Source organism: Lissotriton vulgaris, chromosome 8, assembly GCF_964263255.1.
Source record: "Lissotriton vulgaris chromosome 8, aLisVul1.2, whole genome shotgun sequence".
NCBI lineage: Eukaryota > Metazoa > Chordata > Amphibia > Caudata > Salamandridae > Lissotriton > Lissotriton vulgaris.
This window is the reverse complement of record NC_141696.1, coordinates 1522764682-1522781880: the sequence shown is the minus strand read 5'-3', so window position 1 is coordinate 1522781880 and position 17199 is coordinate 1522764682. Positions and strand designations below refer to the sequence as shown.

At 44.9% G+C, this 17199-nt stretch overlaps 1 protein-coding gene across 1 annotated transcript in view; it reads right to left on the bottom strand.

Moving 5' to 3' along the window:
• The window catches only part of LOC147699077 (sodium/potassium-transporting ATPase subunit alpha-1-like), a 3282495-nt gene that overhangs the window by 279261 nt on the left and 2986035 nt on the right, over positions 1-17199 (bottom strand). Inside the window, exon 24 of the mRNA XM_086936300.1 lies at positions 2421-2544. Coding sequence (XP_086792426.1) covers positions 2421-2544 — 124 coding nt within the window. The remainder of the gene's footprint in view (positions 1-2420; positions 2545-17199) is intronic.

The following is a 17199-nucleotide window of genomic DNA, read 5'->3' as shown; positions in this document are numbered from 1 at the left end:
GTGTGGAGTTTCCTTTGTGGTGGGCCTTGGGTGTTGTTGCTGGGTGCACGCGCAAACGATCAACTTACATAGCCTCCGAGTTTAGCCTTACTGCTCGTGTCACGTTACCAAGGGGGTGAGCAGGGGTTATCTTGGCGTGTAACTCCCTTGCCCTAACTTAGGGGGTGATTATGATTGCGGTGATTCTGCATCCTCCGGGCCGGTGGAAGCTTCAAGCAGCACCCGCCGTAAGGTTAAAGATACGGGATGTGACCGCCAGGGTGGCGGTCACATCCTAATTGGGATGGAGGGACCGCCGCTGCCCCTGCGGACGGTCCCTCCACCTCGGGGGTGGCGGACGGACGCAAGTCCGTCTGCCATCCTAATGGGCGCCTTAGAGTGGTGGTCTCTGACTGACTTTGGCGCAAGCCTTGGCTAGCCAGAGATCCCATTTCTAACACCATGGATTTCAGGAGAGGGGCAACCTGCCCGACTGACAGCTGAAGAGTGAGAAGGAGATAGTTACACTTCAGGACTATAGATGACAGTCTCTCCTAAAAAAAAACACACTCTTGCGACCTCTGAGGCCACTGTTGCGCCCAGATAGTGTATCCTTTGAGTTTGGCTAGTGAAACAACTTGGCAAAGTTGATGTTGAGACCTACGCCCTGAAGCAAGTATAGGCATATCTGATACTGGTATCTTGTGTGCTAAGGAGAAGAGCTCTATAGCAGCCAGTCGCACAGATAAGAAGAAACAAACAGCCCTTACCACCGCAAGGTGCTGCTACCACGGCTTTGCACTTGGTAAAGGCTTGTGGGGCGACTTTAGTCCGAAAGGTAACACCTCGTATTGGTAATGCTTGGCTCCTACCATGAAGCCTAGAAATGTTAAATATCTTGGGTTGATTGGCACATGAAAATACGCACTCTGAAGGTCTATCGAGCACATCTACTCTCCCTGGTGGAGGTGTGGATGTATTTGATGAAGAGCCAACCTACACAATTTCTCCCTGCAGATGGACCTAGGTCCAATATTGGTGTGAATTGCGCTTTGGAACCTTTCTTTTGCACCAGAAAATATTAAGAAGACACTCCCTTTCCTCTATAGCGGACATTTGTAGTAGAGTGGAAGTTTCCTAATTTAGGGGTGTTACAGGTACGGGCAGGCAGTAGCCAAAGGGCTACTTACCTCCAGGTTGACTACACCCTTTGTATGTTCCCTCCCTCTGGGGAGGAAGAATCCCCTAATCATATTGGCTTAAATCCTTCCATCCAATATGGAGGATTTTCTAAGGAGGGGGTCACTTCAGCTCGGCACACGGTGGTCCTGGCTGAGAGCAGACACACCTCTCCTGATTACTAATGTTCCCGCCGACCTTGCCACCAAAGGCGGGGCTTGGTCAGGGGGGAGGGCATCTCCACTAGCTGGAGAGGCCCTGTCCTGCATAACAAAGCAAAGGAAGCCTTTGGGGCTCACCACCCTTAAATGCTGTTCCTGCTTTGGGGGAGGTGTGAAGCACCTCCACCCAGAGCAGGTTTTGTTTCTAACCCACGAGAGCACAGGGATCCCACCTCAGGGGGTCAGAAACATGTCCAGAGGTGGCAGGCTGATGCAGACTAGTCTGCTGTACACTAGAGAGTTGATTGTTGTTCAGGGGAGATGCCCTCTGAGTGCATTTGGTAATAAATCTAACACTGGCATCAGTGTGGGTTTATTATGCTGAGAGGTTTGATACCAAACTTCTTAGCATTCAGCAAAGCCATCATGGAGCTGTGGAGTTCATAATGACAGCCTCCCAGCCCATGTACTCAATATAGCTTCACTGCATTTACAATGTCGGAGAATGGACTCAGACACTGTAGGGGGATGTTGCTTATGCAACTATGCCCACACATGTGGTATAGTGCACCCTGACTCAGGCCTGTAAGGCCTGCTAGAGAGCTGGCTTACTTATATCATAGGCAGTGGTTAGTAGGCAATGCACACAGGGATGTGTGCCACATCGACTCTTCAATTTTAGTTGCACCAAAACATAGTCTGCAATGGCATATGTGTTTGGTGAGGGGTTTCTAAGGGTGGCACAATACATGCTGCAACTCTTGGAGACCCTCTCTGGTCACAAGGCCCTTGGTACCACTGGTACCTTTTGCAATGGGCTTATATGTGTGCCAAAGGTGTACCAAGGTTTGGAAACAAAGGTACAGTTTTGGGAAAGAACGCAGGCACTGGTAACCTGATTAGCAGGAACCCAGTACACACCAAGTCAAAGTGCAACAGAATCAGGTAAAAAATGGGGGGTAACCATGCAAAAAAGCGGACATTTCCTACAATTATGAAATCTATCCTTGCCTTGGTTTCATGCAAACTGAGAAATCAAAGCAGTCAAGAGGGTGTGGTGCAAGCTACTTTTGTACTGCATCTATGCAGGGAGGGACTCACCAATCTGTCCGTAGGCGATGCTGATCAACCGCTCATTCACCAGCTTATCTGTCTTGGGGTTCCTGGGATGTCTCTTCATGATATCACTCTCAGCCTGTTCGTAGGCCAAGGAGATTGCAGGAATCTGGGATAAACAGTAAAGAAATCACTGTGAGAAGCATCCTTCTTTTTGATGGCATCTGAATGTTTCACATTTGAGGTAATGTGGATGCCATTACCCAACCATGTACAATCATGTGTTAAGCAGGGTCAAACTTCGTGCCCCAGACAACTGTGAGTTCAGCTACCCACATGTAATGCAGGTAGATTTCAGAGTCTTGTACAATAGTGCAACCCTTTACCCCTGTACAAGCCATTGATTCAAGAAAGCACAAATCCAAACAACCCTTATGGTGATTTTAGTGGTCTTTGATAACCTTTGAAAACTCTCAAAGTGCCAGCTGCGGAGAGCAGCCTTCAGGCTTATCTTCAAGAAATGCAAAGCAGCCTGTTTTACCAACTTTAATCTGTAGTGTAGGTTAGATGAAAAGAAACCACACAGATTAAAATGTGTATTATTTCTACGCACACTATCACTAACACATTAGTGTATATATAACACACCACAACACACAAGAATACTTTGCAACAATCAGGTAAATAGCACAAATATGCACTGGTCTCCAGAGGTAGACCAAACCATATATCAAGAAAGTGGAATGAGAACTGCAAAGGACAATGGTCTATTTAAGAAAACAAATGGCTCCTATGGAATAGTATGGAGGGTTTCTGATATAGTACTGCACAATGGCTATAGAAAAGGGCTGGAGGGATGTCAAAAAGAAAAGCTGACTACACACTTTCACGATTTAATGAAATTTTTATGTAATGAGTTAAAAAGAAATTAGGTAAATAACACAATATATACATGAGTATTCATGTTCACAATTATGACTGTACTAAAACTGAACAATTAGACAATGGTGTTCGGTGTCCCAGTGAAAGCACTATTGAACCAATGCTACAAAAATTGACATATAAAAGTGACAAATGAGTAAGGTTTCAAATTAAGTAAGGCGACCATATAAATTATATTCCGTTGACTAACAACAATTTTAACAATTAGAAAATGTTGCTGTTTGGTCCGCCTCTTTAAACTGTCGACGGCGTTTCGACCCAGTAAGGATATTCCCTCCAGCCCTTTTCTATAGCCATTGTGCAGTACTATATCAGAAACCTTCCATACTATTCCACCGAGCCATTTGTTTTCTTAAATAGCTTATATACTCAGGCTCCCAGTGAGTAGGGTTCCCTTATTTACCTTTCCAGGCAAAGGAGAATGGGGCATGGACCAGAAAACTCAGAAGAGCCGGGCAACCACCCAAGGTAAGTACCCACGGAGGCTGTGTGTAGAGTGGGAACACAGCTGCGTGCTCAGTGGAAGTCAAAGGAGAAGTCACGGTTGCAGTTTTAAAGAAGAAGAACCCTTCCCAAAGGGCCCTGAAGAAACCTTTGGAAGACATAAGGTTGGCGAGCCAGCCCACCCATGGATGCCCTAACTAGGTTACCTGTACCTGCACCAGGGAAGCCGGGTGCATAGGGGTGAAGTGTTGTTGGAACCTCCTGTAAAAAGCAATGGCAGTCTTTGAAGAATATGTCTCTGGAGAAGACTGAGAAGTAGTCCAATGGAATCCAAGGGTGGATTCTGGAAGTGAAAACCTGCAAGCAGAAGAGACAGAGTCTTTGCCACTCGAAGGAGACCAGGAAGCTCGGAAGCACAATGCCCATCAATGTTAAGAGGCTCTGAAGAGTCGACAGTCACCTTGATAATGCAACTGTGGGGACCAAGCGATGCTGAGGAGGCCAGGAGCTGTGAAAAAGCTGTTCCACTTCAGATGAAAGTGTCTAGGTGGTTGGTGTCCAGCTGGAGCATCAACCAGCCTTGGTAGCCGTAACTGGATGTGGAGGATGAAAAGAAGCACACGTTGGGACGAGCAAGGTTAAAGGAACTCACCAAATGCAGGAGAGTCAAAGAAAACTCTGAGCAAGCAGGAGAGCCCACTGAAGCAAGAGAAGACCCTCAGAGGACCCACAGGCTCAAAAGGACCTCAGGCAGCTCACCAAAGAAGGAGGCCCACAGTGCAGAGGATGCAGGGAAGATGCTGATCTTTGGAAGATGCGGTGGAAGAGGCGGGAGCTTCTTATATAATACAAAGGGAGGGAGGAGGGCCCAAGGGGAAGTTTAAAGACCCCACACTACTATAGCCCCTTATTACAAACTTTCACAACAAAAATAGTAGTGGGTCTAACAAATAGCAGGCTCAAGTATGTGTCTGAAAGGTAGGATATGTACTGCGTCAAAAGTAGAGCATCTTTCCTGTGTGGAAAAATACCCATCAGCTGTAGATCCTGGGCGCCCTGTTCATCATATGGGTTTCCTTCACACCAGAAAGGTAGATTTCAACCAATTGAGATGGTAAAAATGATAACCAATTGTGTGTTTTCATGTGTCAGGGTAAGGAAGGACAACTCAAGAGCAGTGCATGTGTGGAGTGAAAAAAATGGTGTTAAACTGTGATGTGAACAGATAAAATTGGGTAATAGAATGGAAAACCAACTTTAATAACCACCTTTCTATTCCCAAAAGTAAAAAGCGTGCGATGCTAGAGGTTTTAACAAATAGCTTCTAGGCTTAATATGTGGTCAACATGTTTCTGCAGACTAATTTATGGATCATCTCAGGTATACTGCTGCTTTCTTCAGGACCTTATTCGCTACTGCTCATTAAAAAGTGACTAAGTGAAGAAAATATCACCTGGGTATTTCAGTAGTAAAACATTCTCCTACCTTACGTCAGAACCAAAGGATCCCAGTAGAGATGTAGTAGCCATACAGACACATACAAAGAGACAACAACCAACAGAACAATAAGTTAGTTGGATTACAATATACACAAGTTATATGTACTGAGTGAAACGTTACACAATCGAGACTTAGTGGCTCTCAAAGTACACCACACTTTTCAATATTGATATGGTTGCCCTCACTCACCAAAGTTGTAGGAGAGAAAAGCTCCACCTCACCTGGCCACAGCTCAGGTACATGGAGCCCCGCACTGATGAGCATGAAAGGAGAAGGAATAATGATTCAAGGGTTAGCATAACACGTCAGATCACTAACTTCATTCTCCCACTTAGGCATTAGCTAGGAAATCCTGTGACTTCACATGAAAAATTTTTGTAGTATTCTGAATATCTCTGGTGTACTATCATAGAATACATAGAGCTTTGACTTTATTAAACAACATATAGTTTCACCTGATTTTGTTCGTAATATTCTCAAATCTTAGTGCACTCTGAATGTGCTCCACCCGTTCATACAGAGCTTACTATGTTCTTCCGAAAATAGTGTTATGTAGCTAGAGTGTTATACCACAAAGAGATATTGTCCCATTCAGCAGATTTCTCGTGCCTTTACCCCAAACCATAAATGTTTGTATTCTACCAGTACTGTGTTCATTATTTACATTGTTTTCACCGAATACTGACTTTAGGCAAGTTTTAAAACGTGCTTATTTAGCTATTGAAAAGCTTCGTTGCGTAACGGCTCTGACACTTACATTGCTTTACAGAGCCCTCGATCTCTATGTCAGCCGGCGAGCACTCTGAAAAGCCCTTCATAGTAGACTCATACAATATTTTCACCGAGAACTGACTAGGCAAGTTTTTTTAAAGAAATGCACTTGTTTATGTAGAGCTTCGTTCCGAAACGGCTCTGCTCGTTACATTGCTCTACAAAGCCCTCGATCTCTATGTCAGCCAGCGAGCACTCGGCTATGGAGATGCGTGCCCTCACTTGAAGAGCCATACACAGTATACTGATCGGGCTTTCCCTTACAGCTGATTCCGATCAATATGCGCCTTTACTTACCGTCCAGTCGGTACTCCAGACGTCCTTCTGGGCTGTCTCGGGGAGGTGCCGACCGGATCGGGATGTCCAGCCTATGAGCCCCTGCATTCGTCGCGCGCACCGCGTCATCACACAGCGCGCTCGCAAGGGGTTTTGGGAAATGTGGTTTGCGGTTCTTTTTTAGGCTATTGAGTAAGCTAACTATTCCTGATTGAAAAGTTTCATCGTGAGACACAAATAATGCACTCGTGCAGCGCCTCATAAGATTATTGGGAAATATGGGTAGGGGCTCTGTATGGTTGTTGAGCAAGCCAACGCTGTTCTTGATGAGAGCGGATTATCATACTATTTTATTAATACATATTTGTTGGATTCTTCAATTGCTTTTTTGGACACTCGTAATAAGACATTATAATTATACTTTTGCTGCGCGTTACAAATGGCGAGCGTCATTAATGGGAAATGCAGTTTTAGGCTTCTGATTGAATTTATTCATACCATTCCCTATGGAGCGGCTTGCTGAGCTCATTTCTTAACATAGAACAAGTCAGCAAACAATTAGCCATTCATTACTCTACCATAAAGGCAGACTCAGACTACAAATATCTCTGCTAACTGGCTTTGATTTCTCATGGTGAAGTAGGCAGAAAAACACATGTAACCAGTTTTGATAATGGTTTACTTTATCCATTATAAGTATTTTACAAGCCATCAGTAGGATGAAAAGCCAGGATATTGATATTACAGGGACCATCTAGGGACAAGAGTCTCATATGTCTCGACTGTCTAAATAATAATCTAGAGGACCTGAAGTTCTCAAAAGCCATCCCTTGAATTTCAATAATAGAGCTGATGCTACTGGAGATCTAGAGTGACATCCATGGGATGTCTTCATTCAGACCGATTTTATCAGAGTGTAATTTAAAGACCCACTTCTGTTCGCACTTAAACAGGAAATTCTGAACATCCGACACATGAGGTGGAATCATGGGCTGTTCAATCCCAGTCCATTTGAGGTCAGTTGGACTGTGACCTACTTCTAAGAAGTGATTCGTCATTTTTGTCGCCTGACGATTGCATCTAATTGAACTCTTATGTTCGGAAATCCGAACCTTCACCTTCCTCGTGGTCATCCCCACATATCTCAAATCACAAGGACATGTGATAAGATATATGAGGTTTGCACTGTTACAATTAGTAAAACGTAATTGTAACCAAGGCTTCGCTGTTCCAATGTTTATACTTGTTGTCTTTGAAGTCTGGGGGCATGCAGCACAATTTCCACATGGGTGATGACCTTTTACTGCTGGCAGGTCCCACAGTATGCCCACACGTCGCGGCATAGTCACTTTCGGTCTTGTATGCACCAGTTGGTCCTTTAAATTCTGTCCCCTTTTCCAGGCGAACAGAGGTGGTGACAGTACATCAGGCCCTGTGTTTTGAATTGCCCAGTGTTTTCTCACAATCTGTTGAATTTTGTTGGATTGTGTAGAGAAAGTACTGACACATGTCATCCGATCTTGTTTTTTCTTGATGATAGTTGTTTCTAGGAGGCTTTCGCGGTTATTGTTCTGCGCTCTTTTCTTAGATCTGCGTAACAGTTTTTTGGATAGCATTTTGTGACCAAATTAGCCTCCAAGTTCTTAGCATGTTTTTCAAAAGAAGGTTTAGTCGAACAATTCCGCTGGATCCTCAAAAATTGTCCAAACGGGAGATTATCCCGTAGGGCTTTCGGATGGCAGCTTTGGTAGCTCAGTAGTGAGTTCCTAGCCATTGGCTTTTGATACAATTCCGATTGTAAGCCAGAGTCCGTAGTGATGATGAGTAAATCCAGGAAGGGGAGCTGATGTTTACTAGATTCTACTGTGAAACGTAGAAAGAGGTTTCTGTCATTTAGCCAATGGTGAAAGTTATTCAGATCATCTCCTGAGCCCCGCCACACTACCAGGATATCATCAATGTAACGTTCCCATAACCGCAACTCACTGCGGTATGGATTAACGTGACTGAGGACGTGCTCTTGCTCAAATTGATGTACGTACAGGTTAGCGAGACTAGGGGCAAAAACGCTGCCCATGCTAGTCCCGCTAACCTGCAAGTAGAATGCATCCTCAAACTGAAAAAAGTTTTCAGTCATCGCTATTGTAGCAAAGGTCATAATTAGATGCACTGGTGTGATAGAATTGAGCTCCCTATTAGTTAACAGTCTCTCCACCACTTCTAGAGTTTCTGCTTGTGGTATGGAGGTATACAGGGATTCTACGTCAAAGGAGACAAGTAGATCCAAATCCCTGTCGAACTCAATCTCTGGTAAAATCGTCAGTACATCTTTGGTGTCCTTCAGAAAGGTGGGCATTTCTCTTACGATTGGTTTCAAGAAGAAATCCACAAACGAGGAAAGGGGCTCCAGCAAAAGATCCTATTCCCGATATTATAGGACGGCCAGGAGGAGGACGGAGGAGGACGGAGGAGAGCTTCTTCAATTACAGTGGCTCTGTAGTAATTGCCACTGTAATTGAAGAAGCTCTCGCTGAAGGCTGGGTGACAGGAAAGGAGGCGCAATATTTGTGTGCAGAGAATCCGGTGGTTCCATATTTCTATGTACTACCAAAAGTACACAAACCACAACGTCCTCCTCCCGGCCGTCCTATAATATCGGGAATATGATCTTTGCTGGAGCCCCTTTCCTCGTTTGTGGATTTCTTCTTGAAACACATCGTAAGAGAAATGCCCACCTTTCTGAAGGACACCAAAGATGTACTGACGATTTTACCAGAGATTGAGTTCGACAGGGATTTGGATCTACTTGTCTCCTTTGACGTAGAATCCCTGTATACCTCCATACCACAAGCAGAAACTCTAGAAATGGTGGAGAGACTGGTAACTAATAGGGAACTCAATTCTATCACACCAGTGCATCTAATTATGACCTTTGCTACAATAGCGATGACTGAAAACTTTTTTCAGTTTGAGAATGCATTCTACTTGCAGGTTAGCGGGACTAGCATGGGCAGCGTTTTTGCCCCTAGTCTCGCTAACCTGTACGTACATCAATTTGAGCAAGAGCACGTCCTCAGTCACGTTAATCCATACCGCAGTAAGTTGCGGTTATGGAAACGTTACATTGATGATATCCTGGTAGTGTGGCGGGGCTCAGGAGATGATCTGAATAACTTTCACCATTGGCTAAATGACAGAAACCGCTTTGTACGTTTCACAGTAGAATCTAGTAAACATCAGCTCCCCTTCCTGGATTTACTCATCATCACTACGGACTCTGGCTTACAATCGGAATTGTATCAAAAGCCAATGGCTAGGAACTCACTATTGAGCTACCAAAGCTGCCATCCGAAAGCCCTACGGGATAATCTCCCGTTTGGACAATTTTTGAGGATCCAGCGGAATTGTTCGACTAAACCTTCTTTTGAATAACATGCTAAGAACTTGGAGGCTAATTTGGTTGCAAAATGCTATCCAAAAAACCTGGTACGCAGATCTAAGAAAAGAGCTCAGAACAATAACCGCGAAAGCCTCCTAGAAACAACTATCATCAAGAAAAAACAAGATCGGATGACATGTGTCAGTACTTTCTCAACACAATCCAACAAAATTCAACAGATTGTGAGAAAACACTGGGCAATTCTAAACACAGGGTCTGATGTACTGTCACCACCTCTGTTCGCCTGGAAAAGGGGACAGAATTTAAAGGACCAACTGGTGCATACAAGACCGAAAGTGACTATGCCGCGACCTGTGGGCACACTGTGGGACCTGCCAGCAGTAAAAGGTCATCACCCATGTGGAAATTGTGCTGCATGCCCCCAGACTTCAAAGACAACAAGTATAAACATTGGAACAGCGAAGCCTTGGTTACAATTGCGTTTTACTAATTGTAACAGTGCAAACCTCATATATCTTATCACATGTCCTTGTGATTTGAGATATGTGGGGATGACCACGAGGAAGGTGAAGGTTCGGATTTCCGAACATAAGAGTTCAATTAGATGCAATCGTCAGGCGACAAAAATGACGAATCACTTCTTAGAAGTAGGTCACAGTCCAACTGACCTCAAATGGACTGTGATTGAACAGCCCATGATTCCACCTCATGTGTCGGATGTTCAGAATTTCCTGTTTAAGTGCGAACAGAAGTGGGTCTTTAAATTGCACTCTGATAAAATCGGTCTGAATGAAGACATCCCATGGATGTCACTCTAGATCTCCAGTAGCATCAGCTCTATTATTGAAATTCAAGGGATGGCTTTTGAGAACTTCAGGACCTCTAGATTAATATTTAGACAGTCGAGACATATGAGACTCTTGTCCCTAGATGGTCCCTGTAATATCAATGTCCTGGCTTATCATCCTACTGATGGCTTGTAAAATACTTATAATGGATAAAGTAAACCATTATTAAAACTGGTTACATGTGTTTTTCTGCCTACTTCACCATGAGAAATCAAAGCCAGTTAGCAGAGATATTTGTAGTCTGAGGCTGCCTTTATGGTAGAGTAATGAATGGCTAATTGTTTTCTGACTTGTTCTATGTTAAAAAATGAGCTCAGCAAGCCGCTCCATAGGGAATGGTATGAATAAATTCAATCAGAAGCCTAAAACTACATTTCCCATTAATGACGCTCGCCATTTGTAACGCGCAGCAAAAGTATAATTATAATGTCTTATTACGAGTGTCCAAAAAAGCAATTGAAGAATCCAACAAATATGTATTAATAAAATAGTATGATAATCCGCTCTCATCAAGAACAGCGTTGGCTTGCTCAACAACCATACAGAGCCCCTACCCATATTTCCCAATAATCTTATGAGGCGCTGCACGAGTGCATTAATTGTGTCTCACAATGAAACTTTTCAATGAGGAATAGCGTTAGCTTACTCAATAGCCTAAAAAAGAACCGCAAACCACATTTCCGAAAAACCCTTGCGAGCGCGCTGTGTGATGACGCGGTGCGCGCGACGAATGCAGGGGCTCATATGCTGGACATCCCGATCCGGTCGGCACCTCCCCGAGACAGCCCAGAAGGACGTCTGGAGTACCGACTGGACGGTAAGTAAAGGCGCATATTGATCGGAATCAGCTGTAAGGGAAAGCCCGATCAGTATACTGTGTATGGATCTTCAAGTGAGGGCACGCATCTCCATAGCCGATTGCTCACCGGCTGACATAGAGATCGAGGGCTTTGTAGAACAATGTAACAAGCAGAGCCGTTTCGGAACGAAGCTCTACATAAACAAGTGCATTTCTTTTTAAAAACTTGCCTAGTCAGTGCTCGGTGAAAATATTGTATGAGTCTACTATGAAGGGCTTTTCAGAGTGCTCGCCGGCTGACATAGAGATCGAGGGCTCTGTAAAGCAATGTAGGTGTCAGAGCCGTTACGCAACGAAGCTTTTCAATAGCTAAATAAGCACGTTTTAAAACTTGCCTAAAGTCAGTATTCGGTGAAAACAATGTAAATAATGAACACAGTACTGGTAGAATACAAACATTTATGGTTTGGGGTAAAGGCACGAGAAATCTGCTGAATGGGACAATATCTCTTTGTGGTATAACACTCTAGCTACATAACACGATTTTCTGAAGAACATAGTAAGGGTGGAGCACATTCAGAGTGCACTAAGATTTGAGAATATTATGAACAAAATCAGGTGAAACTATATGTTGTTTAATAAAGTCAAAGCTCTATGTATTCTATGATAGTACACCAGAGCATGTTGATATTCAGAATATTACAATTTTTTTTCATGTGAAGTCACAGGATTTCCTAGCTAATGCCTAAGTGGGAGAATGAAGTTAGTGATCTGACGTGTTATGCTAACCCTTGAATCATTATTCCTTCTCCTTTCATGCTCATCAGTGCGGGGCTCCATGTACCTGAGCTGTGGCCAGGTGAGGTGGAGCTTTTCTCTCCTACAACTTTGGTGAGTGAGGGCAACCATATCAATATTGAAAAGTGTGGTGTACTTTGAGAGCCACTAATTCTCGATTGTGTAACGTTTCACTCAGTACATATAACTTGCGTATATTGTAATCCAACTAACTTATTGTTCTGTTGGTTGTTGTCTCTTTGTATGTGTCTGTATGGCTACTACATCTCTACTGGGATCCTTTGGTTCTGACGTAAGGTAGGAGAATGTTTTACTACTGAAATACTGAAGGACTGGGTTATTCTAAGACCCAGCGGTGCCAGGGGACAACACCTGAAACCTTCGTGGGTAACCTGTTCCGGCGTACAAATGACAGAGACACGGGACACTTCCTTCGGCGTCAAAGATTTCGAGGTTTATTTACTGCAGGGAACACAGAAGTCACGAGAAGTACATAGCATGTAGGTTCACGGAGCCTGATTCGAATTGCTACTGTAGGTCGCTCCTTTTATACACATTTCTCTCATAGGTTAACATGGTACACAAAGGTTTACAACTTGGTTCCCATCATAATCACCAGAAGGGGTTGCTTTGATGTATTCAGGGCCCGGAACATAAGTACGGAAACATTTGGTGGTTCCCAACTGCAAAAACCCATCTTCCCACCATTAGTACATTCCAATTGGCATTAAACAGATCGAAGAAGGAACAGAAACAGGTGCAGAGGAAGGCAGATACAGTGGGGAGATCGGAAAGGGTGTAAAAGGGGTGGTATCGGGAAACACGAGCTGCAGGCATCAAAGAGACGTGCCTAATGAGATGCACAACTAAGACAATAGACCGGCACGGCAAGATGTGCCTCGAGCGGGGCCATCTGCCTTGCAGTGTTATCCCCCTCATCATAAAGACACTTTCAAAAGGAAACGTGTCTTCCGCAAAAGTCTTGGGAATCCCAGGGTCGCGAAGCGGACAGCGTCCGTTCGCTGGCTACTTGAGGGCAAGAAACAAAAATGGATGCCGTATCTAAGATGGAACCCATGGGTACAGATAAAGAAACCCACAAAACAAACAAACGGTTTAGGCTAGCACAGCGAAACTGCGTACACCCACAAAACTCGTCATTTGCGTTTCATAGATACCAGACTCGACCATATTCGTGCGAGTCAAGAACACCACTTTCGATCGTTACGGAACCTCAATACCCAGGTGATATTTTCTTCACTTAGTCACTTTTTAATGAGCAGTAGCGAATAAGGTCCTGAAGAAAGCAGCAGTATACCTGAGATGATCCATAAATTAGTCTGCAGAAACATGTTGACCACATATTAAGCCTAGAAGCTATTTGTTAAAACCTCTAGCATCGCACCCTTTTTTACTTTTGGGAATAGAAAGGTGGTTATTAAAGTTGGTTTTCCATTCTATTACCCAATTTTATCTGTTCACATCACAGTTTAACACCATTTTTTTCACTCCACACATGCACTGCTCTTGAGTTGTCCTTCCTTACCCTGACACATGAAAACACACAATTGGTTTTCATTTTTACCATCTCAATTGGTTGAAATCTACCTTTCTGGTGTGAAGGAAACCCATATGATGAACAGGGCACCCAGGATCTACAGCTGATGGGTATTTTTCCACACAGGAAAGATGCTCTACTTTTGACGCAGTACATATCCTACCTTTCAGACACATACTTGAGCCTGCTATTTGTTAGACCCACTACTGTTTTTTGTTGTGGGAGCTTCTTATAGCCAGAAGATCTCTTGAGTGCAGACCAAACGAGCCTTGGAAACGGAAAGTCGAGGCAGTGGTCAGGGGTTCAGTCCCAGCAGCCCTGACGAGGGATAGTGTCCTCCAAATTGGAGGGTAGACAGGTCAGGCCTCTAGGGAGCCACAAGACCAGTACCTGTGTTGCTGGGCCTCGGGAAGTCCATAAGAAAAAAGGAGCAACAGACCAGTCAGCTTGGTTGCGGTGCCTACAGAGGCAGGGGAGTGACTCTTTCACTCCAAGGGAGATTTCTTCAGATGTTCTTGATGCTCACAGGTCTTCTGAAGAACCTGAAAGAAGCGCAGACACAGACAACAAAGAAGACTTGCAAAACAGCAAGACTAGGAGCAGCACAAGTCTTACTTGGTGCAATCTCAGTTCCAGTCGGAGTCCATGTGCCCAGGCGACTAAAGAGCAATGTAGTTTCAGGGTTGAGTCCTCTCACACGATGAAACTGAGGACCCATCCACAGGGGAGCCCTTAAGTACCCTGAGGAAAGGGTTGGAACGACTCAGGAGTCTCTCCCAGAGAAGGGTCTGGGTAGAGGGGAGGATACTCTCATGCCTTCTTGTCCAGTTTCACGTCATGGCAGGAACTAAAGGTTCCTGACCTGGCTCGAACTGGAGTTTGCAAGGAGGGCACCACATGTTCCTTTCAAAGCAGTCTGGTGGCACTGGCAAGTGCCCCCATCCCAGCCCAATACACAAAATCCTGTCTGGGATGTGTTCACACCTCCCTGTGACAGTAAACCTATTGTTCTACCTTCCCCTGCTCAAGCTTGACCCTAGCAGCAGGAGGGCAGAATCGTGTCTGTGGTCAGCATCAGCCCTAGCTTGCTGTCAGACCCTGAAACGCTGTTACCGGAAGTACAAAGCATCCCCTAGGGGCACCCCAGTACATGATATCATACTTCCAGCACTGGAATCAGTGTTGGGGTATGATTTCAATATGTTTGATGCCAAACAAGATCGAGTTTGGTGCAGCCTTTATTTAGTCAGAGATCTTGTAATGTCTGATGTCCACCATATGTCTAAAAATGGTTGACCACACTTACAAATCCCAGAAAATGGACTCAAGGGTTTGTAGGGATGTCCTGCTCATGCAGAGGCACCCTCACACTCATAACCAAGCACACTGCCCTCAGGACTTAAGAGCTAGCCATTGAGCTGACTTATAGGTTTTAAGGGCAGTGACCACAGATATAAGGAAACTTATATCTATTGTAAGATGTGCAAGCACCCACTCACACAGGCTGCAATGGCAGGCCTGTAGTGACAGTTTAAGTGGATTAAAACTAAGAATACATGCTGCACTCATGGGAGACCCATTGTGTGCCTATGCCCTAGGTACCTTAGTACTATATACCAGGTACTTACAAGGGTATGCCAGTAGCCAATAGTGGAGGTACAACTGGACTTATCACAATCAATTTAGGGAGAAAGCACAGTGACAGGGCTCATGATTAGCAGGATCACAGTCAGACTAGTCAAAAACCTACTGACACCAAGCTAAAGTTGGGGCAACCATACACAATTGATCCTACCTTCCTACAATCAGCAAACCGGTCGTCAATGTAAAGGTGCCTGCAGATGCAGGGAAGTGACTCCTTCACTCCAAGGGAGAATACTTCTTACTTGAATGCACGCAGAGTCCTTGCTGACTCTGAGGATGAAGAGTGTGGAGACAATGTTTCATCAATAGTCTTCCCGTCAAAAGCAGTCTTGTCTTTAGTCCTGGCTCAAAGAAACAGCAGAGTTCCAGTGTACACCAGCAGAAGTGGCTGTATTCAATCTTAAGAAGACAGGCAGTCTTGAAGATGTTGTCCGGACAGATCTAAGGACCCAGCTTTAGGAACCCCTTACCTAACCCTAAAAGGGGGAAGGACCTCTTCTGTGATTACCCACTTATCGGGGGGGGGTCAGGAAAACTATTCAGCTGCTCTAGCCAACCAGATGCTCCCAGGGAACAAGATTGAACATTGCAGAATCAAGTGGCCCCCTGAAGGAGGAGTGGAGGAGTGGAGGAGTGTGGCTCAATGGTTAGAGCGGCAGACCCTGATGCAGAGTTCTGGCAGGGGCCAGGGTTCAATTCCCGCCTCGGCGGGTCTTGGGCTCAATTTCCTCGGACCTGAAAATTCTCGCCTCGGTGCCTATTCTATTCATGGGCCCCACGCTGCAACTCAGGGCAATAGCTTGCTTAACCTCCACACCGGCCCCAACAGCGCTAGGATGCCTGGCTTCACCCTGTGGGTGCCCAGGAGTGGACACATCACAGGGAAAGCCAGGAAGGGTTCCACAGAGGTATGAGTAATAGCGCCAGGAAACCGCTTGGTGGCAGAGCGCTCTACAAATATAAACATTAAAAAGAGTGGGGCTCAGAGATGATCGCTGAGGCACCCCACACTGGAGAGGCCGTGGAGTTGAGTTGGCCTCACCCTCAGCTACTTGGAAGTACCTGTTCTCCAAGAAAGAGCACAGCGAGTCAAGGGCAACTCCAGTGATACCCAAGTACTGAAGTCGTTGGACAAGGATACGGTGATTAACCGTATGAAAGGCCGCGCTGAGATATAAAAGCAGCACGGCCAGAGAACCTCCTGCATCTATGCCAGAAAGATCCTACTTTCCTGCATAAATCCCCTCCCCGCACAAACGAAAGGAGATAAGACTAACCTTGCCCAGTTGAGTCTTCATTTTCTAACTTGAAATATCTGGAAAGTCTATATGCAATGGCATGGTTATTCCCAGTGTTATGGGTCATGGATTAGGCCCTTGTAGTGAAGATGCACGTTTTCTCACAATGTCCTCTTTTTGCACAATAACATTACTGCTGTGACCGTTTGCACATATTCACATGTGTGCCAATGCTGGATTGGTTTCTCTGAAACGCCTGGCTTTACAAAAAGTTATCACAATGCCTTGAACAACAAATCCAAGGCCTTTACGCATGATGTACAAATGTCGTTATATCTTCATCCACTGGGCGACAGGGCTGTCTACATATCAATAACATTGCTAATCTATCCGTACATCACAGGAATGCTTTTTAGTATCAATAATAAGCATCTTGGAGGATTAGCAGAAGAGGCACTTCAGCTGACACAGAGGATTCCTGCATGCTGAGACTTCACCAAGCAGCGGTCTGACATATCTGTGAGGAGTGTCCTGTTCATGACCAAGAGAGGGTCCTACATTCTCTCCCGCCAGGCAATAGAGTTGGAACATCCTTTGGGGAGATTC